This window comes from Bactrocera oleae, chromosome 2 (genome assembly GCF_042242935.1).
Source record: "Bactrocera oleae isolate idBacOlea1 chromosome 2, idBacOlea1, whole genome shotgun sequence".
Classification (NCBI taxonomy): Eukaryota; Metazoa; Arthropoda; class Insecta; order Diptera; family Tephritidae; genus Bactrocera; species Bactrocera oleae.
Window position 1 is genome coordinate 56,290,897 of NC_091536.1, and position 27,301 is coordinate 56,318,197.

The 27,301-nt window shown below is 33.5% G+C and overlaps 4 protein-coding genes and 2 long non-coding RNA genes across 18 annotated transcripts; 4 read left to right on the plus strand and 2 right to left on the minus strand.

Annotated features, from left to right (window-relative positions):
- Positions 1 to 690: 690 nt before the first annotated feature.
- LOC118679998 (uncharacterized) lies at positions 691 to 1,827 on the minus strand. The gene is made up of 2 exons (XR_004975528.2): positions 1,344 to 1,827; positions 691 to 1,286 (listed from the first exon to the last, which is right to left on the minus strand). It is a non-coding gene; the product is annotated as an uncharacterized lncRNA (long non-coding RNA).
- Positions 1,828 to 3,621: 1,794 nt separating this feature from the next.
- On the plus strand, positions 3,622 to 7,290 carry LOC106621797 (myb/SANT-like DNA-binding domain-containing protein 1). Of its 11 annotated transcripts, none has more exons than XM_036357796.2 (7): positions 4,886 to 5,120; positions 5,694 to 5,823; positions 5,920 to 6,004; positions 6,076 to 6,287; positions 6,357 to 6,455; positions 6,520 to 6,645; positions 6,700 to 7,290. In XM_036357796.2, exons 3-7 carry the CDS (start codon positions 5,999 to 6,001, stop codon positions 7,121 to 7,123), a joined length of 867 nt encoding a protein of 288 aa, XP_036213689.1. In that variant the 5' UTR covers positions 4,886 to 5,120; positions 5,694 to 5,823; positions 5,920 to 5,998; the 3' UTR covers positions 7,124 to 7,290. The 11 variants fall into 11 exon arrangements, with proteins under 11 accessions (XP_014096257.1, XP_036213705.1, XP_036213706.1 ...); XM_036357797.2 differs by having other exon boundaries at positions 5,712 to 5,823; XM_036357804.2 differs by having other exon boundaries at positions 4,886 to 5,112.
- A 1,832-nt stretch (positions 7,291 to 9,122) lies between these two features.
- Gos28 (golgi SNAP receptor complex member Gos28) lies at positions 9,123 to 10,460 on the plus strand. Its single transcript, XM_014240787.3, has 5 exons — positions 9,123 to 9,275; positions 9,341 to 9,522; positions 9,579 to 9,826; positions 9,898 to 10,032; positions 10,100 to 10,460. Exons 1-5 carry the CDS (start codon positions 9,254 to 9,256, stop codon positions 10,200 to 10,202), a joined length of 690 nt encoding a protein of 229 aa, XP_014096262.1. The 5' UTR covers positions 9,123 to 9,253; the 3' UTR covers positions 10,203 to 10,460.
- A 167-nt stretch (positions 10,461 to 10,627) lies between these two features.
- On the plus strand, positions 10,628 to 11,712 carry LOC106621799 (mitochondrial import inner membrane translocase subunit Tim22). The gene is made up of 4 exons (XM_014240788.3): positions 10,628 to 10,860; positions 10,924 to 11,048; positions 11,116 to 11,309; positions 11,370 to 11,712. Exons 1-4 carry the CDS (start codon positions 10,760 to 10,762, stop codon positions 11,526 to 11,528), a joined length of 579 nt encoding a protein of 192 aa, XP_014096263.2. The 5' UTR covers positions 10,628 to 10,759; the 3' UTR covers positions 11,529 to 11,712.
- Positions 11,713 to 14,609: 2,897 nt separating this feature from the next.
- Positions 14,610 to 22,415, minus strand: LOC118679997 (uncharacterized). Of its 3 annotated transcripts, none has more exons than XR_011398087.1 (3): positions 22,328 to 22,415; positions 15,382 to 16,788; positions 14,610 to 15,303 (listed from the first exon to the last, which is right to left on the minus strand). It is a non-coding gene; the product is annotated as an uncharacterized lncRNA (long non-coding RNA). The 3 variants fall into 3 exon arrangements; XR_011398088.1 differs by lacking the exon at positions 22,328 to 22,415 and adding an exon at positions 19,760 to 20,161; XR_011398086.1 differs by lacking the exon at positions 22,328 to 22,415 and adding an exon at positions 19,319 to 19,459.
- Positions 19,575 to 26,829, plus strand: LOC106621801 (leucine-rich repeat transmembrane neuronal protein 4). The gene is made up of 5 exons (XM_036357795.2): positions 19,575 to 19,717; positions 23,713 to 23,920; positions 23,994 to 24,397; positions 24,583 to 24,951; positions 25,645 to 26,829. The coding sequence occupies exons 1-5, from the start codon at positions 19,694 to 19,696 to the stop codon at positions 26,197 to 26,199; spliced, it is 1,560 nt and encodes a 519-aa protein (XP_036213688.1). The 5' UTR covers positions 19,575 to 19,693; the 3' UTR covers positions 26,200 to 26,829.
- Positions 26,830 to 27,301: the final 472 nt, after the last annotated feature.

Below are 27,301 nucleotides of genomic sequence, written 5' to 3' on the forward strand. Positions count from 1 at the left end.
TATTTTCGCTTTAAAAATGGTCTACAAATTCATTGTGTCTGTAGTCTATCTAGAGCAGTTATTGTATCGATTTACTACTTTTTCAATAGTTCCTTGAAAAACATAGTTTTGAGAAAACGTCGTTTAAAATTTGCAGTTAAAGGTCGGCCGGCTCGGCGCCGACCACTTTCAAGTGGCATATTTTGTACAATTTTTAATATAGGCTTTTGAAAATTTGCGATAATTTTCTTAGAGTTTATAATTAGAACAATAAAATAAATCGATTTTTTTAAAACGCCTTCGGGTACTTTCCCATTTAAATAGGCATTTCTTTCCACTTGGGTAAAATCACTTTCCATTTAGTCACTTTTGGAGACTGGGACTTAGTCTCTGGGGTCAATTATGGTGGATATGGTTCATTGAGAACTGCTTCATAGTTAATTGATTCAATTATCGGTCGCATTTCCACCTGGATGAGGCGGAGCGTTGTCTTCTCTTGAAAAAATCATGAATGGTATGACTTACGCTATTATTTGTGATGTCAATGTTGTCAAATAACAAAAATTTTCACGATGATTTCTGTCGATATTGTTTTTTGTGGCCTTCCTTAACCTGGTCCATCATTTGTACTGGGGAGGTTATGACGAAGTTCAGCAAACCGGTACTTAACTGTTGAATAGGCTATGACTGATATATTTAACTCAGAAAGCGTCACTTTGGAACAAATAACATCGGAACCAGATCGGTATTCCACTAAGGAATCAGTGATAGAGATATTATTATTTTGTTATATTTCTTAACAAATTAGTGAGTTCCATTGATTTGAGGACTTAAACCCCATTATCCCCTGTTTGTTAGCCCATTTACGAACGTATTGGCGCGCAAACAGCGTGCCAGCAACTCCACGAACAATTACATATAATATTTAAATATAGATTTGAGTACATCATAATATCTTATCGTAACACAGTTGTGCAGTTGCTCGTTTTAACGATAATTACCACCATAGACGCCGCTAAGCCAGAGTCATTATATGAATTCTGCTACATATTCGTTGTGCTAATGACAATTTCGTTCCAGTATTTGCCTTTTCCTCTCAGCTTTTTTGCCTGCACAAACACACGCACCTGCAAACGTATAGTTTGACATGTTTGCTTTTTAGCGCTTCCATCGTGCCGCTGTCGCCTTAGCTATCGTCACAGTCGTCGTCGCTGTCGACGTCATTAGTGGCTATGGAACAGAGAGCCATAGCAAAACATAATGATGATGACCGGCAAAGAACGCGGCAATTATATGTATGTTTATCTCTAAAGTGTGTGTATGTTAGTCTTATTGTTTTTTTTTCTATTAATGCATTACCTTACATTGGACACCTCCATACATAGATATGTATGTGTACATTGGAGTTTGTTTTTTGATGTTGCTAGTAATTTCGACTGTGTTTTCCCTATCCTCGAGTGCATCTCGTGTATGAAAATATTGTGTTATTTGACAGTGCGCCTTAACGACTTTGCAGCAATATGAAGTAAGATAAATTACATGAAGTGTGAGCTATCATCCAGCAATATTCGATGCTGTAATTTTTAAATAAATAAATATTTCAGCATTATGTAACCGTTTCCATTTTTTATTAATATATATTTTATTAATATACAGCCTTCATTCAATAAGCTTCTGGTACTGTTACTAAGATAAGCTATGTGAACCCTGAAAGAAAATAAGGAGATATAAAATAACTTGTAAGTAAATTTCAAAACCTTCAACATGAGATTAGTCAAAAGCTTTATTAAGTTGTAATCTAACATTTGATTACATAAACTCTCAATATGTAAGCAAAAGATAATTGATATGAGGGTAAATAAAGATTTGTTCCGAGTTAATCTATTTTTGGCATCCAACTTAATTTCTTTGAAACTTTAAACTTATATACGGCAGAAAGTCAAACGGAGGCATGTGTGGTGTTAGTTCGATTTTGTTCATTGTTACATTGGGTGATATGGATGTAGTGCAAATTGTAAATAAAAAAAAATCTCTTAAAAAAGACAGGACCACGTCTACCGTCCAATCCGCAAACTGATCAATAAGTAAACTAGCTGCATTATTATTTTTGTTATCAATTCTGACGTTAAGCTTTAGTCTCTATATTGCGATTAATTATTACCGAGTTTAGTTGACAAAGCTTATTAGCGTATTAGATTTATATTACAAGTATATAGCGCTAAAGGACGGGACCTAACCAAAATGATCATTCTCATTTCTATTAACTAATCCAAACTATTACTTTACTTTACTTAGCATTTTAGCTTATTTAGTTATTGAGGTATAATACTTAACGTTTTGTCGGTTATAAACTTGGTCTGATCCAATGCAATGTTTATTGTAAGTTCCTTTAAGATATCTCAATATTTTGTCCGTTTCCACGGCAGACAGACGGATAGGAAGATATCCTGAGCATTTTGATACAACTAGTCTATTTTAATTTTGATCCAAACTTTGATTTCCAACCGGGCAATTCCTCCAATGAAATTGAGTGTAATTTCCTTTTTTTCTATTCATGAAAAATACAATCAACCTTAATGATGATGAGCCTTTGCTAACGACGCAGTCGACGGTGGCATTCGGTCATTGCTTTATTCTTCATTTACGAACATTTTTTCAATTCAAAACTGGACAATTTGATAAAGTATGCATCTAATCCACACAATAATAAGTGCAGTTCACACAAAAAGTGAAGGGGCGAGTTTTTAAATTTTTTTTGTTTTCGAGAAAAATTGACGAAGTGAATGATTCAAGGCAATAATGCAATTTCCGAAGAAATTGTATAGATCGGATGACTATAGCTGCCATATTAAATGAACGATCGGAATAAAATGCTTGCATGGAAAACTTTTTTATTTGAGGTATCTTCTCGAAATTTGGTACGAGTTATTTTTTAAGGCAACAATGTATTCTCTGCAGAAATTGTTCAGATCAGATCGCCATATCATATTGCTGCCATACAAATTGAACGATCGGAATCAAGTTCTTGTAAGGAACATTTGTAATTGCGAAGGGTATTATAGCTTCGGTTCAACAGAAGTTAACGTTCTTTCTTGTTACACCTATCTTACACCCACAACTCACGTTTTCAAAATCAGTGCTTCTCAGAATTTCAAAACTACAGCAACGATTGTTTTGAAATATAAACAAAAATTAAATAGTTAATCTCGGATTTGGGATTCTTTGTTAACTTAAAATAAAATTAAAAAAGGTCAGATACACATATTACAATCTTATTATTTATATATGTTGAATATTTAGTATAGTCTGTTCAAAACAGATAACTAATAATTAAATAATAATAGTACATAATTTCAGTCAAATTATAAATCATCAGTTAATTCGGGTTTGAACATCATCTTTGTGAGCGAGTGCTATATTTCTCATCATCGCAGCTGGGAGATACACCATTATATGGGAGCTGAGTTCAATGATGGAATTGTTGCTTTAACGCACAAATTATGGTCCCCAATAAACTTAATAATGATGTCATTTGAGGTAAGTGAAAGAAGAGTAGTTAAACGTTGGCGTCGCAGTAACAGAGAAAAGCGCTGCGGCAACGTATGCAGTGGCGACGACGACGACATGACCGATTGTTTAGTTCCGATTGAACGTCTCTGTGCTTCGGTTGCGTTATGTTTGTGTGCACGGAGAGTCAAAGTCATACAGTGTTGACAGGCAGCGAGTGGGAATTGTCATTAGATTAATTACATCATTTGGTGTCCGCCATAAACGCCAACGAACGATAACATATTGATTAAGTTTTTACACTAACTAATAACCAATAACAAGTATAAGAGTTAATGAGAACTACAAAAAACAACAAAGTAAATAGCTGCAACATCATTAGCGGCGTATGTGCGAACAGGCAACAGCAATTCATACAAAAGCAAAGAGCTCATTTGGATAGAAGAAATGTGAGTGAAGAAAAATGTGTAGTTAATGAAAATATTGAATTAAGGCCCTACTTATAATGAATTTCAACGAAATATGGAATGGCAAAGTGAAACGGACGATGTATAGAAATGCTCATTAGGTTCGTTGAATTAGAATTTCGTTTGCGTTAATCAACTAAAATTTGTGGTAGCACGGAGACTAATGTTACAAAACACTTATGCATATACATATGTACCAATATGTACAGATGTATGAGCTAAATATGTGTAGGTAAAAGAGGGCTGCGATGAACTAAAATCAAGAAAAAATAAAATTCAAAAAAAGAGGGAAGCAGAAATTGCAATAGCACCCATCTTGTTTCTGGTTATACGGCAACACATCAGTAGTGGCGGACAAGTGTAGTAACAGACGAAAGTGTCGTCGGTGGCATCTCACGTCTAAACTGTGTAACACAGAGAGCGCATCTGCATCTTCTTCATACTTATGTCGTTTTAGTATACTTGAATATCCGCTTTAATATAAATTACACACAGCTCTATGATGTCAGCCAACGACAGTGTGCCTTTCGTTGCTTTCACAATTTTATTTATTGTATAAAAACTAATTCAACTAACATTGTGCCAATTTATAAGAATTTTGTTTAACAAATCCAATCAGTAGTGTTCTCGCTGTGATGAAGGTGTTAAAAGACATTTCATACTATGTATGTTAGTGCAACTACCGCAAACTAAGTAACCAACTGTGCACAGTATTTAGTGGGAGAGCCATTTGGAACTTATTTTGGTTTATTTTTAATGATCATTCCGGATCTATAATTATCTCGAAAGAATTTCCAATTGTGTATTTCGTTATTTGCTGAGTATTGCCAGAGAACATAAATAGTTATTGTATGTTCTCCGGTATTGCAACTAAAATGTTGATGATGTTCTTGTTGTTCCACTCTTTCCTAATGTTTCGCAGTTTGCGCTAGCCCAGAGAGTGAAAAAACGATTATTATTGTATATTGCAATGCATCGAGCGGGAGAGAAATTGAAGATCATAGTATTTTTTGTCTATTTTAACGCCAGTGCATTTATCAGCGACTTAATTTAGCGATTACAAATAATGTGATGTGTATGAAATCGGAAGGGAAATAGAAAAAATCTAAAGTTATGTGTACAAATTGATATGAAATGCTAATCCCAATGCATACTTTCAGTTTAGTGGTTTGTTTGTCATTGTGTGTGTGTACCTATTATTAAGTTTTAATACTTCATTAGCTGTTGGTGAACAAATTGACATTTGAAATGTCGTCATTATCCACTTTTTTTAAATTCATAATTAAGCAATTTTCTGTTTTGTTTTGCTCACCGACATCTTGTTGCATGGATACACCTCAAAAGTTGACTTGCGCGCGCAATGTTGCACTCTAACTTTGTTATCAAAACAAGTGTTGACGATCCGACAACAACATCCGTCGCAAGTAGCTTTTGGGTAAAAGTAGTGCACAATAAACTATGCATGCTTGAATTTTATATATATAAATGATTAAAATGACGAGCTGAGTCAAATATACCATTGCCGCCTACTTAAGGAAACTTCTCCCAGTTTTTGAAATATCGATCTAAAATTTAGTACACGTCCTTTTCTCGTCAAGGAGCTTCTAAGTCGGAACTGCCGATATCGGACGACTAAAGCATATACATACATGTAGTTTCCATACAAACAGAACGATCCAAATCATATCCTTGTATGGAAAACTTTATTTATTTTAAGAGATATCTTTTCCTGAAATTTAGCTCGAATTATTGTTCCAGGCAACGGCACAATCTCCGAAGCTCAGTCTGACTACTATAACATATAACCGACATACAAACTGAGTTATCAAAATCAACTTCTTGTAAGGAGAATATTTTGTATTTGTGAAAGGTATTATAGTTTCGGTTCAGCCGTTGTATTGTAATAATTGTAAATGAAAACTACTAATTTAAATTTAATTATTCATTTATCGTTTTTTATTTTCAGATATTAAAATTTGAATAAATAAGCCGCCTACCGAAGGTTCTTCAAGAATACCATTTGCTCTTTCTGAGACCCATGTGAAATGCCTGTAAGTATAAATTGTTGCCCTAAAATTGCATAAGCCGAAAATCTATTCATACATCATTCTTCACTTTTAAGTATGAAAAATTCAATAAAAAGCGCCGACAATGGGAGGATAATGGAGTTTTAGAATTAATAAAATTGTGGAAAGTTTGCGCCTATGAGCTGCGCACGATAAAACGCAATGGCCATTTATATGTGGCTATGGCAAAACAGTTGACCGCTTTGGGTGTACCTGTATCAGCACTGGAAGTACATTTTAAAGTTAACAATTTGACTCAACGTTACAGGTAAGTGAAAAATATAGTTAATACAAGGTACTTTTATTATAGACATCTTTTTTTACCTTGTATTCGCAGACAAGAGCAGAAAACTTTCGAGACCACTGGTATTATAAGCACGTGGAAATTCTATTCGCAAGTGGATGATGTTTTCAAAAGTCTGGCCGGACAAGCAGGGTATAAGTTTATGATCCTGAAAATGTAATATATCTTTACTGAAAAAATATTTTTAAACTAACAGTGATAAACGCATTATGACACCGGCATCTAATCCAAGCACTTTACCTTCGGCTTCAGAGTCTCCCGTTTGGAAGAATCAAATGTCTCAACAAGAATTCAATAGTAATAATTCCGAAGGATTTTATAAGTATGTTTGAATATACTGATTATTTGCATCTAATATTTATTTTCTTTATTAAAGATCTGAATATGGAATGCACAGACATTTTATGGATCACACTCAACCTCCACCCAATCAAAACAACGATGTTAACTTTATGGCTACCACAGCAGCGGCTGCAGCTGTTGCCGCCGCTTCAGCCCAACTTAACTCAGCACCTAATAACAACACAAACACCAACGGAGTTGTGCCAAATTACAATAACAAAATGAAAAAACCTTCCGAGGATTATGACAAATTCGTAGACATTGTAAAAAATATCGTCGATAATCACAAGGCTACTCCGGACAAAGTGGATACTTTCGGAGATTTCATTAAGTCATATATGAGACGCTGGCCCGATCGCCTACAGGATGAAGCCATAAATCATATAACCAACTATGTCATTGTTAAAAATATGGAAAATTCGATGAATAATGGGGATGGTGTGAATAATAGACAATAATAGAAGGGTAGTAATAAGGATGGGTTACATAGTATATATAATATAATATATTGGTACGTAAGAAATTTTAATATGTGTGGTAGCCTTAACTACGGGTTTAAGTGTACAAGGAACGTTACTTAATATAAAGTAAACCAAAATTCTCTCTTTTGGATTTTTAAGCAAAAGTTTTGTGTATTCTTTTAAGGATAGGAAAATATACATGCATAAATAAATGGTTGCTTTCTAAAAAAAAACGTGATACGTATTTAGTGTCATCTTCAGTTTTACTTATAGTTATACTCATTTTAGTTAAACTAAGTAGTTATTTTAATTTTCATATTTTATATACATAAAAACCAATTCCATTAAATGTTTTTTAATGCATATTCAAGATTATATTTCTTGAATCCAACAATACTGGAATGTTTGTTTTTCAAGATAATGTGTAATATTGACATAATTCAACACCTGTTTCTAATAGAATTTTAAAGTTTTTGTGGAAGCTAAAAACTACCATAAACTACTTTTTCTATACCTAAGTATGTATGTTTTTGAATGCATGGAAAGCTATAGTTATTAATTTTGATGTCATCTAATATTTAAGCCTTGTATTTTACTGCTTTAAAGAAGATTGAATTTTTATAATAAACTTGTACAGATAACAACAACAAGACGTCCCGTAGGTTGTATCAGGGAATGTAAATGAATGTAATTCGGTCAATATGTATGCGAGCTCGTATGTGTGTGTATGTTTGTCGACAAAATCGTCATTTGGTTTTTTTCAACAACACAATGTCCGCGCGAACTCGTCGTTTTTTCGTTGGCTTGCCACCATACACAGGGGCGTGTAAAGTGAAGGTTCATAATATATTAATATGTTGCTTAATGAGTATTGAAAAATACTGATGCATTTATGACTTTTTTTTTGTAATATAATAATAATAAACGTAAAAATATAAATACACATAAATTCATACTTATAACCGTTTTTAAAATAAATACGATTAATAAAAACTATCTGAAATAATTATGTGGCAGTGCGCCCTAACCCCTCCTTGCTTGTGATCGTTCAACTTGCTTCTCGCAAAAAGCAAAAAGTGTAGACAAAAGTCATTGTTTGTGTTAATTAACCTGAACATATTTTCCTGAAATATTTTAATTATCTCAGGAAGAAAAATATGCTATTTAAGTAATTGCATTGAGATCAGGTAAAATGTCAAATAATAATATAAATTCAAAATAAGAATTAAGATTTATGATATACAGGATTCCATCGTAAGCAAAGACAAAAGTCATTGTTTGTGTTAATTAACCTGAACATATTTTCCTGAAATATTTTAATTATCTCAGGAAGAAAAATATGCTATTTAAGTAATTGCATTGAGATCAGGTAAAATGTCAAATAATAATATAAATTCAAAATAAGAATTAAGATTTATGATATACAGGATTCCATCGTAAGCGTTTGTATTCGGAATGGCTTAACTCCTTCACGCTTACGACCTGAGCCACCGCAAAACTGGAATCGCGGCCGCTTAGCCATTGTTTTATTGTTATCTTTTGCCTATTAGATATTATTTATGCAACGCGCAAATATGAGTTGAAGAATTTATCTATTAATTACCCATTTTATTGTAAACTCTGGGGCTTTAACCGATAATCCTCTTATATAATTCAAAGGTGTATTCAAAATTACAAAAGTCTTGATATTTTGGTAATATGCAAATGTAAATCAGCAAGCGCATAATTCATGTAAGAACATTCTTGTGTCTAGCGTTTTCTCCGTTTCGATCATTGCGTGGTGTATTTCAAAAGATTCGAAGTTGTATTTTTCGATGTTCTTTCATGTAAAAACCTCAATTTAGTACTTTTTAACATTTGCAATTTTGCCTTCTCTATTTTTTAACATTCTCTGGTATTGGTCTAACGTTATTTTTTTTCAAGGTAAGAGGAGCACATGGGGGGCAGTGACTTTCTTACAAAAGTATTCGGTACCTTTTATCGTGAGCGCCTGATTTTTAAGAAGAAGAGAAGAAGAAATAAATAGGAAATTGTCAATGTTTATTCTTCTTTGTTAGTTAGTTCGTTTAATTTTACGTGTTTGATGGTGCATACAGTTACAACTTTTTGTAAAGTATTTGTATAAAAATGGGAGTTTCTAATTATGATGGTTAGTGATTATGCTTGGCAAAGACTAAAGTCTAACTTTATAGATATATATTTCAATTATTGTAGCGCTTCGCAAACAAGCAAGACATCTAGAGAATGAAATCGACCTGAAATTAGTTGCATTTAGCAAAATTGGTGCAGGCACCAGCACATCCCTTCATAGCAGTTCATCAACCGACACATCACCACTATTAGGCGAGCATGTCTTCGATTCTCTCTCGGAGGAAATTTCACAAATGCTAGACAAGGTAAAATGAAAACATTGAAATATTGTGTCTAATATCTAAAGCTAATTATATTATAGCTTACGTCGTTGAACGAAACAATGTCAGAGCTTCCTGCAACAGGTGCGGCTGCTATCCATACACTCCAGCGTCATCGTGAAATCCTGCATGGATATAAGCAAGAATTCAATAAAATTTGCGCAAATCACACAACCCGCATAGAGCGTGAAGAATTACTACGTGGCTCCGGGTTAGCCACAAACAGTCCAACTATTTCTGGATTAAGTAGACGCGATTTGTATTTGAAAGAAACTACTCATTTAAATAGGTTAGTGATTAATTTATAAAACAAAGTTCAGTCATGAAGTATATATATAAATTTTTTTAATTTCATTATAGTTCAAGTAACATGGTCAATGATCAAATAAACATTGCTATTGAAACTCGGGAACACTTACTTTCACAGAGACAGGCATTCAAACGATTGCAGACTCGGTTTAATGACATATCCAATAGATTTCCTTTGATTTCCAGGTAAGCATTCATATATTTTTTAAATATTCAAAAAGAAGAGTATATCATGTATAATCCTTCATTTCAGTCTCATACAAAGGATCAATATAAAGAAGAAGAGAGATTCACTTATTTTAGGTGCAGTTATAGCTTTGTGTGTAATACTTCTATTGCTCTATGCGTTTAATTAACCATTTTTTCGTTTTAAAATTCAATTGGGTTCAACCCAATGCAACCAGTCTAGATTTTAAACCACAAATTTCATAATATTGTAAACGTTATCCCGATATACATGTGTATGAAGAAAAGTGGATCTATATTTTATAATTTTTTCGAAATCAGTTAAATTATTTTACTTTTGTAGGGTAATAAATAACAATTAATTGTATTGTAATATGTGATAAAACAACGTTTAAATAAAATATAAAAAATATATATATTCAACTAAATCATCAATACTTTTAAATGTCCTAACTTTATAAAATATAAACGATTACATATTTAAAATATACTGCTTCAGTTCTCGTGACAATTTTCACCAAACATATTGAAAGAAAAGTTATACATGCGTGAAACCAAAATGATTGCTCACTCACGTGTAGGGTGGTTGTCATTTTAACAGCTGCGAGGAAACAGCTGACAGTGCATTTCGTAAGCCGCGCATGGCCAACAAAACAAAAAACCACCTAGTACAATTTATATTTTTATTGCAAATAATTGTTTTTCTATTAAAATTTTAAATAAAAAAATGGAAAACATACCCGCGGCACAAAAAGAAGATAAGCGTGTATTTTTTGAGAATGTTCAAATGGATGAAATGGCACAGCATTTTGTTGGGAACCTATATAGGTATAGTTGCAAGATCTTTTATTTCACTGATTCTGTTATAATTTACTTAATTTTCAAACATAGATACCGTGAAAATATAGTGGTCCCCTCGAGTAATGGTCCAATACAAATAAAAACGAATGAAGAGAAAATGATTGAAAAGACGGTAGAAAGCTGCGCCTTCAAGTCTATAACTGCCTGCGTAATGGGTATGAATAGCACTATTTACATTACTAATATAATTAGCTAATAGCTGGTTCTTATTTTGGTTTAAAGGTTATGGTTTGGGCGCCGCTATTGGTTTATTTAGCGCCTCGGTTAACCCCAGCCTCACAGACCCATTATTGCATGAAAAGAAACAAACAGCGCGTGAGATTTTACGAGATATGCGCAAAACAACACACGGTTACGCCAAGAATTTTGCCATGATTGGCATGGTGTTCTCAGGTGTAGAGTGCACAATCGAAAGTGTGAGTTAAAATCGTATATCATATTTAAATAATTATTTAAAATTACTCTTCTTTAAATAGTATCGAGGTGTTACTGATTGGCGTAACGGTACCTATGCGGGCGCTGTTACGGGGGGTCTGATTGGTCTGCGTGCCGGCGTTAAGGCAAGTATTGTGGGTGCTGCCGGATTCGCTGCCTTTTCAACAGTCATTGACTATTATATGCGGCATCGCTTGTAAAGAAATAGTGAAAAAGCGTTGAACTACTTTCCTATTGAATAATAAGTGTGTTATTGTTGTTAAAAAGTTTATAATAATAAAGAATCGATTATTATGGTGTAAATAGTACAGATTTGTAAGCAACATAAAGCTACAATAAAGAATTTCGAATTATTTATAATTTAAAATATTGTAATTCAACAAACTAACTAGATTCTTCACTTATACAAAGACAAATATAGATGGGATGCATATGTATACCATACAATAACACTTATTATTGTTATTATTGCTTATTTTACCCTATATTACACTATACTGTATGACAGAAATTGCGGTGTCTATGTTATCTTTGCTTATTAAAAATTGCACAATATTATACAAAGAGTTGAGAGGTTATCAAAGTACATAATCGATTTTTTGGTTTTTATTTATTGTTTAGAGATTTATAAGCATTATTTGAACTTTGCTTCATTACAAATCTTGCTCTTAAACTTAAGCAAAAGCTTGACGTCCGTCAATATTTTTTGTTTTTAAATAAATTGAAAATAAATGAAATCATGAATTAGAATAAATTTGTTAATTTTCCATTTTCTTCTAAGAACTATCCTATATAAAACAATTTTTTGTACGGTTGTAGGCTTATGTATACCATAAAGACAAGTTTGGGGAACGCTGGATAATTGATTAACGAAAATTTTCCCAGGTACTTAAAACATTAATTTGATTGCAAACAAACTTTGACATTTTTCTTCAGCCTTGTCCAACACGAAACCTAGTTACTTTGCTAACAAAAGTATATACAAACGTACATACATATGCACATTTGAAGGTGCATTCATAAATAAAAACTGGTCGTAAAGCAATTGTACAAAAGAAAAGGTTGATAAAATGCAGTTTAACTACAACGTGTAGGAATTTAATAGCCGCTGGTATAGGAAATACGCTCATCTACAACTCAGCGCTGCAAATATGAGCAAAACCAGAAGAAAAGCAAAAAAATTGCAAATTGCAGAATAGTGCCAGTTCACACACAGACTCTTTTGTATCCCAAACCGATTTATTGTGGCTCGCTGCTACCCTTTTCAGCATTCCTTTTCACTTTCAATTCCTTTGAATGGTTGCAAGAGCGCTCGGTTTCAAATAAATATATTTCATTCGTTGAGAAATTTGAATTCTGTTATCTATTTTTTGTACGTATTATGCAAATATGTATGCATAGAATAATACAAATATTTTTAATAAGGATAAAATTAAGATGTTCAAAAATATTCAATTTAAATTTTTAATAACATATAGCGGTATTAGAAGTAATAAAATAAGAGTATATATAAAAGAATTCTAATAAAAATGAAAAACTTTACTTTTTATATTTTCATAAAATATTAAGATGCTTTCATATTTATTTCTTTTAACCGCAAAGGATGTAGTTCGATATCATTATATTTAAAACAAGAATTGTAATTAATTCAAGGATGTTTTATAATCAATAGACAAAAATATGAAGTAAAGAAATTATGAATTTTTGATACTTAAAGATTAGGAAATTCCTGTTATAAATTTGGCCTTGAAAATATTAGTAGCGGGTATTCAATACATTCTAGTGGATTAGGGAATTCCCGACTTAAGTGTTTTTTTGAAACTATTAAGCGGGTATTATGCATATTGTTCTACCACATTCTTGGTAATTCATTGCAAGCAAAATGTGAGACCATCTCCCCATCATACAAATGAAATATGCAACACACTCTAAGTAAAAATTTTATGAAAAGGAATGACAGAAAAACTCGATTTGAGTTGCTGAACTCTCTTTGCTTGTGTGAACGCAGTAGTATACACACATGGATATGTATTTATAAGCAATGAACGTTTGGCGCACATGCTCTAAGCATCAAAATCCAAATCGAATTTAAAGAGATGAGTAGGTGCTGCTTAACTTGCAGTCGACCCCTTTGCTGCGGCTGACCGGTTTCGAGTTGTTTTCTGTATAATTTTGGGTACCTAAACGCCAGCAAATATAAAAAAAACAAAGGAAGCAAGTAGCGACAAATATAACCGCGAAGTATAGCAGCATCGGCGCTTGCAATGCAAGTAGCAAAACCGAAGTCACCAATTTTGTGGTCTATCCCACGCTGTGCTGGAACCATCAGTTTCGATCGAATGTGACGTGCGCGCCTTATTGCTGCTTTCTTTATTGTTTAATGTATTTTTATTATACCCGATATTTGGTTCATTAGGGTATTACACCTTTGGCTGACAAAGCTAACTGTTGTATGAATAAGCGTATAAATGGAATGAATTTAATGAGATTATGCGGGTTGCTGATGATGTGAAAAAAGTTAAACATTTTATTAGGCTCATTGAGCTCCCAAGTGATACCCAATTGAGCACCATTAGCAACTGGGTGGATTTGATGAAATTTAGGTCTTTTAACCTGCCCAGCTTTTAATTGGAACATTGTGTCGATTCCGCTTTATAAGCTTGTGAAGATTTGGGATTACCCCTATAATGTTGTTTAGTTCCTCATTTTCTAAAAGTAGAATTATTTTGGTCTGCCTATTATCAACACTACCACAAAGTGCTGAGATCGCACAAGAAAGTTAATAGACTTGTTGATTGGGCCATAAGCCAACTTGCCACATTCTCCAACATTCTCGCCCTGAAAAACTGACTGAGAAAAGTATTACCGAAATAATTTTGTGGAATTCTGCTGCGTTGACTTTGGTCCGCCTGTCCTGAGGACTGAGTACTAATTTCTCTTACCCATCTACTTACTATTCCGTGCCACCCGAAAATGGACTCACTCCTTTGTTAGTATAATTACTTGTAAGAGAGCTCGTTACTTGTTTGAGTGTGTGTACACCAAAGTTAAGTATTGTGTACTGCGTTTACACGGTGGGTGAGTACTGTTTTGTTTTACTTGAGCTTGTTTTGTATGGTTTTATATTTCGGGCACTGGAGTTTTGTAGCCAACAAGTGAGCGAGTATAGGCGATTGGATTGATCAAATCGTATACCCCTCTCGTTAGATATGTATTAACGATCGATTTTAATTTATTAAAAAAAGCTGTAGAGGATGCCTTAAAATTGAAAGATCTTCTCATGAGAATCATCAGATCATCATAGGTTCATAGGATTCGTCTCTTTTATTTGCAGAATATATTCAAGATACATTATATATATAAATATGTGTAGAAGATTAGACTTTGAAATGCATCTAATACATTTTGTCATTAAATTTATTAAAATGCCTTTCATTAAAAAAGAATTAGATTGAGATTAGTTGCGATGACAAGAAAACATTTTATAATTTAAAAACCTTTTGTAAAGCACATGAGCTTTCATTTTCTTTACATGGGCAATAGGTAAGCTTAGATTTGAAATTACTTATGTATGTGCTTGAGATGGTATCACAACTTCTTTGCAGCTCCATTTAACGTTTCAACTTGTTTTTCTTAATTTCTTTGTGCTTTTTGTTAGTGCTTTGGAGTTTCGCAGCGCCGTTACTGTTGAGAAGCCAGAGTCGATCACCGATCGTTTGTTTGTTCCGTATAATTCCAGTCTGCTGTTTTAGTTTGTTAAGTGACTCTATTGGAAACGGTCGGGATTTGTGGTGGACTTTTAAATGATGCTTCAGCAGTGTTTGCAACTGACGCCGATTTAATAATAAAGAAAAACCACAATGAAAGATGCGATACAATTATATGAAAGAGGAAACGCATTTCCGTTGCCGAGTGCGCGGGGGCATTCAAATGTGTATTGACGTTTATGTGCTTGTGTCGGTCAACCAATTAAATCTGTTATAAAATGTAAATATACATATACATACATATATGTAACGTATAAATAAAGTTAGCGGGAAAAGTGACAATTACCTATTTACCTTCATGGCACTTGTAACATAATTACTCGTTTGGCTACTTGTCTGCTGGGCAGAGTTACAGCGAATCTTTACAAAATTATTTTCAATGAATGTAGTTAAAGTCGTTCTGTGGTTATTTTCGAAAAGTAAATTCCCGCCTTTTCAATTTCAGTTTTAATTAATTTTCTCGTGCCTTTGTGGAGTCCCTCTAGTTGAACTGTATAGTATGAAATGTGGTATTCACAGTGACTGCTTTTTGAAAATTTTATAGTGAAATATTAAAATATGACAATTAATAAAGTAAATAATAATTAATAACAATGTATTGTGGTGTAAAGTTTACGACTTCATTATTCATTAAAAAAGTAGAGCTACAGCTGAAAGTATTAAGCCATCGAACTCCAGCTTGTCTTTGTTATTATCGCAGTTCCAGGTTTATTTGTAAATACAATTATCGTTTACTTATATAATTTGGATCTCGCACTTTAACAGATGCCATTCCGCCATATGTATTTAATACTTCCGCTCCTCAATCATTCATCTTTAAATATACCATACAGATACATATGTATATGTACAAACATCGTTCACCGTCTGTTGACTTCTATCACTTTTTTATACAGTCTTAAGTGGTTTAATCGCGCAGAAAAGTGCGAATGGAGCAATTGATCGGACTGCCGGTTTGTCAAGCGTTCAGTCCAAAAGTTCAATGGAACTAAGGATGACAGCGTTTGTGTCGGCGCCGTGTCGTAGCTTTGTTAATTGTATAGCTGATGCTGTGAGGAGACCAGATTTATGACTGCCTGAATTTTCATGTATGTGCATTTATCAATGAACACTTATGCATAAATGATGCATTAGTCATATTGCCTGTGCTTTTTCCATCTCCATTTGCGGGTTTCTGGTTTCTTCTCTTAAGTCATTCCTTTGCTCTCAATTCACATGAAACTATTGTTTTATTACAATGTCAACAATTAACGATTGATAGTTAGGGTTGTTTACATTTAAATGATACATAGTAAACAATTAAATTAAAATTTTATCTCGTTTAGGTAATGTGATTTTTTGTTGCGAAACTTTGTACAAGTTAAAAGTGGTGAGCGTCTTCAAAACTTAGATATGTCAGACCATATTTTTATCTTAGGGTATACTATAGATTCAATTTTAATTTACTGCGAGTGTACTTCAACCATGAAAAGGTTTGTAGTAAATCCTTCATTTGTCCATAAAAAATTCTCAGCGTAGTCTTCTTTTAACTCGCTACTTTTGATCCAGCTATCCTGCAACTTCTTTAATTCGTCTGAAAAACACGTTTTCTGGAGGTTTGCATTGGTAGTGATAACCTCCTTTTTATACCAGGAACAGGGTATATTAAGTTTGCCACGAAGTTTGTAACACTCAGAAGGAAACGTCGGAGACCCTATAAAATATATATGTAAATGATCAGCATGATGAGCTGAGTTGATTTAGCCATAATTGTATTAGAAACTTTTTTAATTGACGTAATATTTTCACGAAATTTAGCATGAGTTCTTTTCTAAGGCAACAATGTAATCTCTGAAGAAATTGTTTAGATCGGATCTATAGAATATAGCTGTCACACAAACTGAACGATCGGAGTCAAGTGCTTGTATGGGAAACTTTCTCATTTGACGAGGTATCTTCACAAGATTTGGCATGGATTATTGTCTAAGGCAATAATGCAATCTCCGAAGGAATTATCCAGATCAGATCACTATATCATATAGCTACCTTACAAATTGCATGATCCGAATCAAGTTCTTTGAAGGGTACTATAGCTTCGGTGCAACCGAAGTTAACGTTTTTTCTTATTCTACTCAATCTTTCTTGGAAGCCATTTTCGGAGCTCCTAAGCCCGACTCATCAAAAACGAAAGCACGACCACACTGAAACTGGTTAAAACAATTTTTGATGGACACCGTCGAAGGATATGGTTCTTCGTTTAGTACCGAATCAATCTTTGATATCATTGTGCAATTTTCATTTCAAAAACAAAAATCGAGTCGAATCATTTTTGTCTCATAAACTTATTCGATATTCCTCAAAAGGGCAATTCCTTTCTAAGAATTTTGGTTGAGCTAAAAGTGGATTTGTACTTTCACACCTCTGTTCTCGTATCACCTCTCTTCATAACAGAATAATACACTAATGATGTACATACTTACATTATATATATGTACTTGTACATGTATTTATGTACATATATTAGCAAAAGTTTCTCGGTTTGTACTTTTTGTTTACCTCTCGCCATTCGACAAGCTAAATTGCTGTTCAAGCAAAACAAAAGTAAGACGAGACTGGTAGACATATGTTTTGTTGTGTATAATATACCATATATATGTTTTATTGTCTGTTTTTATGCTGTGTAAAATGACTGCTGCCTGCGCATAAAGTGACTGGGAGGGATAGTAAATAATTAATAATAATTTTTAAATGGACTTCCGCACATTTTCCACGCATTTTGCCGGCAAGCATATATTAATGTCTTCATGTATGGTTTTTTTTTTGAGATATTTCCTTTCTTGAATAAGTTTTGATGGGACCAACATACTTGAGGAAATGTTGGATAGATATATACAATTTTTAATAAACCTTATATTATCAGGTCGATTTACAACTTAGTATTAGAACACTGATTCATTTAAAATTAATTTTTCGAGTGATTTAACAAACCTTCTGGGTCATATGAACATATAATAGAACTTGTATAGAATACCACTAGCTTCAAGGTACAATAGATCGATTGGTAACCTGAGTTCAGTAGCTAAACCCAATAAAGAAATTGAAAACAATCTGAAGGTATTATCGGTGATAGCGAGGGTCAGTGAGAAGAGCCAAACTTTTGAAAAAACGACAAAGGCATTAAATTTATCCGCATTAAAGGTAATACAGTAGGTTTGAATGTGAGTCGGTATGAAAATTGGCCAATGAACGTGACACCGTCCACTTTTAGGTTAAATCTTATAACTCAGCAACTACTAGACCAATTTGAATGAACTGCAAATGAAATTCTCCTTATAAAATAAACGAAATCGGACAACTACTTCCCATATGACGGCATTTTCTACTTATAAAACAGATTGGATTCTTTCACTTTATATAATAGTTTTTCGTCTTTCGTCTTTCACTTATCATAATAGTGATTCTATGGTTAAGCAACTAAGCATCTAAAACTGGTCGTGATCGGACAATCAATTTTTAGGTAACGAATATAATGAGCTCCGAACCTATGCCTGAACCCTTAATGTGTTAATGAAATTAAGAAATTCTAGGATACATACATATGACATATATGTATGTACATACATATGTATGTATAGTGCTGGCCCAGCATCGTATAGGGAAATGAGGTTAACGTATTATCTTGAAAGTTTGTAGATTGCGGGCGTAAATCGATCTATTATTTGTCCTAAATAATATATACCAAATATATAGAGATATGTGCTATTGTTGGCTTTATGTCGATTATATCCGTTACTCTGTGAGTCATCGCATCAAAATTGGGTGCAAAGATTTTCATGAGCATACTTTATGGTAGTTTAATTCTTGCACATTGCGAGAGCATACATATATTATTCGGTTGCACCCGTACTTAGCTCTTCTTTACTTGTTTCGTATTGTGTACAAATGGTTTAATCTGGTCGTCAAAGCTCGTTACTCTTAAACTTATTGAGTTTAATTTCAAAACTTAATATTAACGTTGAAACTTAAGTTTGGTAATTTTTTATAAAATTTTATAAGAAATTATGTTTTATATAATTTTTAATATTCCTATTATTTTATATTTCTCCGTAAAAGCCGCTTACAAAAAACAACCTTGTTTATGCCAAAACATTTACACTAGTATATGTGTTCGCTTATCAAATGAAAATAAACACGAAATGGCTGCGATAACGTTGTTATCTGTGTTTTCTCTAAAATACTTTTACCTGCTCATATACGAACGCTACAGAACATTGTTACCACAAAGAGGTAGTTCCTTAAATTGAGGGAAGAGAAAACCTTTCGGTGATTTCGGTAAACGTTGTGCAGTGAAACTAGCTCATCCGTGAAGAAGAAACGCGAGGATGAACAGTATTGAAATTTAATTAACAAATTCACATTCCTAAAAATACAAAGAAATAACAACAAAAACGAATAAACACTCAAAATATTTAATAAAGCGATAGTATTAGTGAATAATGAGCACTAAATAGTACAATATATTCATCGGAAGAATACTGTGTGATATTATGAATTATACTAACAACAAAATTATTCATATGTACTGAGAATCCACAAACTAAACTCGCAAAATATTCAAAATGGATTATAAATTGATGTTACTGGTAAGTTTGAGTTCAATATTCATCACTATCTTAGTTAAATACCTGCTAAGCCCCATGGAAAGTTTATTTACTGCTACTTTAGAAGTGAACAGCGATACCGTCGTTGTTTCAGTTGTGAACCAATCAGTAGGTCTAACCAGCCGTTTAAAAAAGTTTAAAAGTTTTCAAAACCCTATATATAAATGCGATATGCTCATCTTAAACTTTGTTATCACTGATTAAAGGCGGGAATCATTAAATCGCACAGGGTATTTAGCAAGGTTGTTCAATAATATATTTATGTATGCGATGTTTAAAGAACATAACTTAAGTTTTAAAAAAAATTTAATTGTCTAATTTTCGTTTCTACTGATACCAGAGGAGAATATAAAAGTGAAGAAAATGTGCTCGTGACTCATCTACAGCTATTTATATTATAAACACGAACAACAGGGTTCAAGTAAACAGGCTGAACTTATATTAGATAAGCTATCAGCCGCTAATGAGTTTATTGGAATTTTTTTTTTGAATTCCTGTGTTCACCTAGTGGTGGTCGCATTTTTTTAAGAAAAATAAACCAATACCTTATACACCTAAATCACTAGTTGAGACGACACTATACTTTATATCAATACTTTGAGTTTGGCAATATATAAATTAAGATGCTTTTGACGCTTTCACATAAAGAAGGAACGAGAGCCGTAATTTTTATATGAAAACGCATTTAGTGTCATACAGATTCTCAAAATTTGGGAAAAGTATTTTCTAATAAATTTTCACACTATTTCAGTACAGATTTAATAAAATAAATAAGTAAAAATCATACAATTTTATTATATTTCCATGGGTGTTTAAATAACAAATTATATATGAATATATCTTTTTCAAAAATCGAAACAAAAATATTTTTTTTAACTTCAAATTAAGGATTCTAAAAAACAGGTCGTCAAATAAAAGTATAAAATTGCAAAAAATTCAAAAAAATTTAGCTTAAAAGTAAATTTAATAATTAGTATTCCCACATTTGCTCTGCAATACTGCTCGAAGACGTTTTGGCATGCTTTGAACCAAATTTTCTATTATTTCCGCTGAAATATTGTCCCATTGACGCTTCATCTCTATGAAGAATGACTGCAAGTTTGTGCGGCTGCTCTTTGGTATTTTGGAGTCCAAAATTTACCACAAATGCTCAATTGGATTTAAATCTGGCGATTAAGCTGGCCGGTTTAGTTTTTCAATGAAGTTTTCTTCAAAAAAGTGAGTAGCTAGGCGAGATTTGTGTTTAGGATCGTTATCTTGTTGGAAGAAAAACGATCCCAAATCCATATTTTCCGCACTTGTTGTCAAATTTCCGCTAAGAATGTTAACATATGTAGCAGCCGTTATTCGCCTATCGATTTTAACTAAACTACCTACACCGAATTTTGAAAACAACCCCAAACCATGAGAGCACTGGTTCATCCTGTTGATTGTATGCACTGCGGTTTTAAGCGATCAGAAATTTAACCCCACACTCGCTTTCGTTTTTTTGAATTCTTTAGCTCGAATTTAGACTCATCGGACCATATTACAATACTTTGTCCCAAAATGTGGTTGTCATGTTTAGATATTGTTTTGCGAACTCCAGTATATTTTTTCTATTCGCAATTGAAATGAAAGGTCGTTTTTTTGCGACGTAGTTTTTCAAACCAAAAGTTTGTAATTTCTTTGCATTGTACTAATGGAAACATTCAAACCAAAACTTTCAATCAACTCCCTCGATGAAATGAAGGATTTCGACAATTTTTCTACTTACGAGTCGCTCAGAGTGTATAGAAATTTTGGACCTCCACCGTACTCAGTACAGTCTTGCATGTTTTCCTTTTCTTGAAAATTTCAAAAATTTTTCTTGCTCGTCCGATCGAAGTGGAATACTTTTCAGATATTTATACCCTGAGCAGGGTATATTAATTTTGCCACGAAGTTTGTAACACCCAGAAGGAAACGTCGGAGGCCATATAAAGTATATATATACTCACATGTCGGAACGGCCGATATCGGACCACTATAGCACATAGCTGCCATACAAACTGAACAATCGGAATCAAGTGTTTGTATGGAAAACTCTTTCATTTGACGAGGTATCTTCAAGAAATTTGGCATGGATTATTATTTAAGGCATTAATATAATCTCCGAAGAAATTGTATAGATCGGACGACTATAGCATATGGCTGCCATATTAACTGAACGATCGGAGTAAAGTGCTTTCATGGAAATTTTTTTTATTTGACGAGGTATCTTCACGAAATTAGTGAAAGAGTTGCTTAAGGCAACAAATTATTCTCCACAGAAATTGGTCAGATCAGATCACTAAATCATACAGCTGCCATACAAATTGAACGTTCGGAATCAAGTTCTTGTAAGGGGCCTTTGTATTTGTGAAGGGTATTATAGCTTCGGCGCAACCGAAGTTAACGTTTTTTCTTGTTTTTGATTTGTTTCACTCTTCTTCCTATTTTCTACAGTTAAGTTCCGAATTTCTTCAGTTTTACTAATTTTTCACTAAGACCAGAACATAAATATATGTATCTCAACAGAAGTTCACTTTATGAATGCAAATTTATCAAAGCTGTAGTAAACTTCAGTCTTACCTTGAAAGAACTCAACAAAAACTAAAATTATACTTTCATTTGACGCGCGCGAATTAGCTCACTAGCAAAGACTAATCACTCTCTATTGAGTAAATATTTTTTGCGTATAAATCATAGCTGTAAATTTTATTCGAACTGTTTATTTACATAACGGTACATCTTCATGGCATGCTTAATGAATTAACCTATATGGGAAAATGTAGAAAGTAAATTAATACTGTGAGGCTGCCAGTAAGTAATACATTTATACTTTCATTTGATGCCTAGTGTATATGGAGATACATGAATGAACTATAACTTAGGTATGTAGTCTAGGTATAGGAGTCTAAGGGAAAATCAGACTGTTTGATGTTTAATAATAATTTAAAAATTATTTTTGGCTGATTAAATATTTTTTAAATATAATATAGTACAATTTATTACCGCAACATACCGAAATACCCTTAACTATTAACTTAAATACCTATAAGTTTATTGTAAATTGTAAAATATACAACTTTGATTTCGTGCTGTAACTACTCCGACACATATACAAGAAATACTGTTTCGAAACTGATAAATATGCATTAATAAGGAATAATTTAGTCGCATTGCAAATATTCATTTGTTTTACGTTGAAAATGAATGGAAGGGGGAGGTACAATGGAAACTTAATTTGGAATTTTAATGTAAATATGGAAGGTTAACATTATTATTGAATGACTGTGAAGTGAGATAATAATTTAACTTACGTAAATAAATATATATATGCTAAAAACGAGGGTGGTCCACTATTGCAACCGAAATTTACTATCGAGTAGATTTAGACGATTACTTCAAATTTCAACCGTTGTTTGGGTTGGTGTTAGAAAAATAGCAATATTAGCCAGCGAATCCTGTTTTTAAAGGTTAAATCGCTCAATGACTCTTATCCTTTGATGGCGACCGTCAAAACGTGGTTTAACAAGTTTTACCGTTGCCACACGTCGGTTTTTAATGAGCCAAACCCAGGTGCCCCGAAAATACTTAATAATATAATATATTTATAATGTCTCCGATATATTCTTCCGGGTGTTCCAAACTTTATCTTTAGGATACAACTAGCACATTTAGCGAAGAAAAAATTGTCCTTCTTCCATGACCAAATTGGTCGAATTATGTTACGAACTGTGGCCCTGTCCGCCAAATTTTCCAGATTCCTGTGCTATATTTTTTTGTTTCCAAACTTGAAAAAGTTACTCACCGGGTAGAAATTTGAGTCGAATGAGAAGGTTATCGCCGCAACGGAGGCCTACATCGCAGACCCTCATAAAACATATGTTTTAGGCGAATTAAAAATATACAAACATTATATTTATACTTATTAAATATGCACTTGTTTTATTTTATTTTATGTTTTTTTTCAGCTACTGTATTTCGGCGCTGTAGTGTGGCTTTCTTCGGCACAGCATGAGAATATACCTTACGAGGATGTGAAAGATATTTGCGAGAAGTGTGTGTGCTTAACGGCACATGACAGTGATAAACGATATCATCATTTACTAAGTTGTACTTCAAAAAGATTCAAGCACATATTGGCACGTTGGCCTACTGAGTTCGGAAAAAACCACGACAGTAAGCGAAATATTTTGAAAATTGCTTTCGAAACATATATTATATAATAAGTACTTCGTTGAATATCTTTTAGATGTAGACATTGTGGCCACTTTCTCGTACAACAACATCGAACTACTGCAGCAATTGCCAGCCACAGATGCTCAACTCACCTTTTCGTGCCGTCATTGTGGAATCAAGGACTTGCAAGAGCCCACATTCATTGATGTACCTAATATACGGCGATTAGATTTGAGTTGGAATGAAATAACCAGCGAAGTGCTGACACCCGGCGTATTTCGTGGTCCATTTCAACTAACGCATTACGAGCACATAGAGTTAGTGGACCTAGATTTAAGCCATAATAAATTACATACGCTAGACAAAAAAGTATTCGAACACACACCAAATTTAACCAAATTAAATTTGAGTTACAACGATTTGAAGGTGCTGAATGAGCTAACAGTTTTGGCATTGACATCGGTGACCGGCTTGCAGGTTGGTACTTTATTCGATTATTATATATTACCTTATAAGCTCCTCACATAGGTCATTTAGTTTACTCAATTACCAAATTGTCTCGAGTACCGTGTAGAGCGAAAGTGGCTATTTGTCTAACTTAAAGGGGTGTGTTAACTATAATTGTATAATAGTATTAAAAAATATTTTTTTTTTTGTTTCAGGAACTGGATTTGTCACATACCGCTATTAAGTCAGTGTCGATGTCCATTTTCAAATCGTTGGTGAATTTACGTATTTTGAATTTAGCTGATAATGAGCTGACTAGAGTGCCTGATAAGCTGCAATTGATCGGCAGAAGTCTAATTTCGATTAATTTGGCACAAAACCCCATTGAGCGTTTTACTGAAGACAGTTTTATTGGTTTGAAGTCCTTACAGAATCTGAATATAAGTTATATGCCGGTTTTAAAGACAATCGGAAAAGGCGTATTCACACGCTTAGAAACTTTGAGACATTTGGACTGTGCCTATAATGCAAAATTGACAGAATTCGATATGGGAAGCCTATTGTATAGTAGTAATCTAACTGATGTGAGTATGAGTGATGTATATGTTATGTATATTACGGCGTCCGTTATTTACCAAGTTGATGCGGAAACGTTATGTTCGGTTGCACCGGAGCTAGAAGACTCTTCACAAACAAATTGATTGTTCAGTTTGTATGGCAGCTTTATGCTATGGTGGTCCGAATTGAAAAATTTCTTTGGAGATTGTATTGTTGCCTTGGTCAATAATCTATGCCAAACCTTGTGAAGATACCTTGTCAAATAAAAACCTTTCCATACAAGGACTTGAGTTCGATCAGTCAGCTTGTACGACAGTTATATGTTACAGTTGTCCGATCTGAATAATTTCTACGAGATGTAGCGAAGACTTAGATAATAATCTGTGCCAACTTTCGGAAAGATACCTCGTCAAATGAAAGAGTTTTCCATACAAACACTTGATTCCGATTGTTCAGTTTGTATGGCAGCTATATGCTAAAGTGGTCCGATATTGGCAGTTCCGACAAATGAGCAGCTTCTTGGTGAGAAAAGACGTATGCAAAATATTATATCGATATTTCAAAGACTGAAGGAATAGTTTGTCTAAAAACAGACGGACAGACAGACGAACATGGCTAAATCGACTCAACTCGTCATGCTGATTATTTATATATACATATGTATACTTTTAGGGGTAGCCGGCGTTGCATAAATTTTTAATAGCCATTTCTGTTTACAGCTTGACCTTTCTCATTGCGCTCTGACAACAATTTTACTCTTTGTGAATATAACGGATGAATCCAAAACTAACGTCACCGCCAGACCTTGGACTCATCTTCATACATTCAAAATTTCTGGAAATCCTTGGTATTGCAGTTGCAGTCTCATTCAGACTTTGGAACATATAGGTGCACAGCAAAGCAATGCGGATACGCCACCGCGTTGTGATACACCCTATTTCCTCGCAGGCACTATAATACCCAATTTGACTTCACAGGAAATATGCAATTTAAAAATACCAAAAAAGATTGTAATCGAAGAAGAAGAGCCGCCGAAATTCTTGCGAAAACGCTATATTGTATTGACGTTCATTACTGCAGCTGTGGTGGTGTCAATCGGCGTGATGCTCGGATTTGCAATTGCTGGTATACGTCGCAGATTGAAACGTAATGATTTCGGTATTGAACCAATACGTTACACTAGTGTGAGGAGCAGTAACTTATCGGCCTTCTCTAATGGGAATACCAATTCCATTGTTGTCAAAGGGAATGGAGCGGCCAATGACAATGTTTAATTACTGTTATGAATGTAACGGCGTATATTTGTACAAAAATTTTCATAATTTATGCATCTACCTTCCTATTACTTATTATTATTATTGCTTATTATGTACATATGTACATAGGCATTTACGATAGTGATTTGTTTAATATTGTAAATTAGTGCACTTTTTTTAAATTATTGAGTGATAAATTCACATATTAATACCTTTTAGGTATTGCCTACTTTTCAGCTGACCAAAATAGTAGGATTATTTTACCAAAGATGTTTGTATGTAGTTCGTATGTACAGTATGTATACCTATAGAGAATAACAATTTAATAATATCATTTAATCATTTTTGAACAGAAACATGTATTTATTATAGCTTAAACACAATACGGGCGACGACGAATATTCCTCGTATTCGGCGACGCCGTCGGTGACAAGAACACACGATTGTATATGAAAATGAACACAAAACGCGACAGCGGCGAATTTCGCCCACCATGACGATTTTTGAGATAGAGATATTTCTAATTTTATCGCCGAACGCGGCGATAAAAACGGCATCACCATATCAAAAAAGACAGATATCTTTTAAGTAAAAATCTTAAGGATTTTCAAAATAAATTTAAGAAAATGTCTGCGTTGGCAATATTAAGATTGTTTATGTTTGGTTTCGTCATTTGTCGTAATATTTTTGAGCGCGGAATATACAAGGTGCGTTCCAAGGTAAACAGTAAAAAAGTAACAAAGTAAACTCTAGTGGCGCCATCTATATGTCGACTAGTGCGTTAGAATCTGTTATTCTTTATCGACTTTCAGTAAAAATTTTCTGACATTTCCTCTATTGGAAGTGAAGTTATTGAATTTTAAGTGTCAGTATGTTTTTGTCATCGGTGCGAAAATGAGCTTCGAACAAAGAGCCAACATTAAATTTTGTTTTAAAATTGGTAAAACTTTTACCGAAACGTTTCAATTGATGAAACAAGTTTATGGCGATGATTGCCTATCCCGTAGCAGAGTGAACGAGTGGTTTCAACGTTTTCAAAGTGGTTGTGAGGACATAAATGAGAAATGAGCCGAAACCCAAAAAATCGCGCCTGGCGAAGTCAAAAGTGAAGACAATGCTG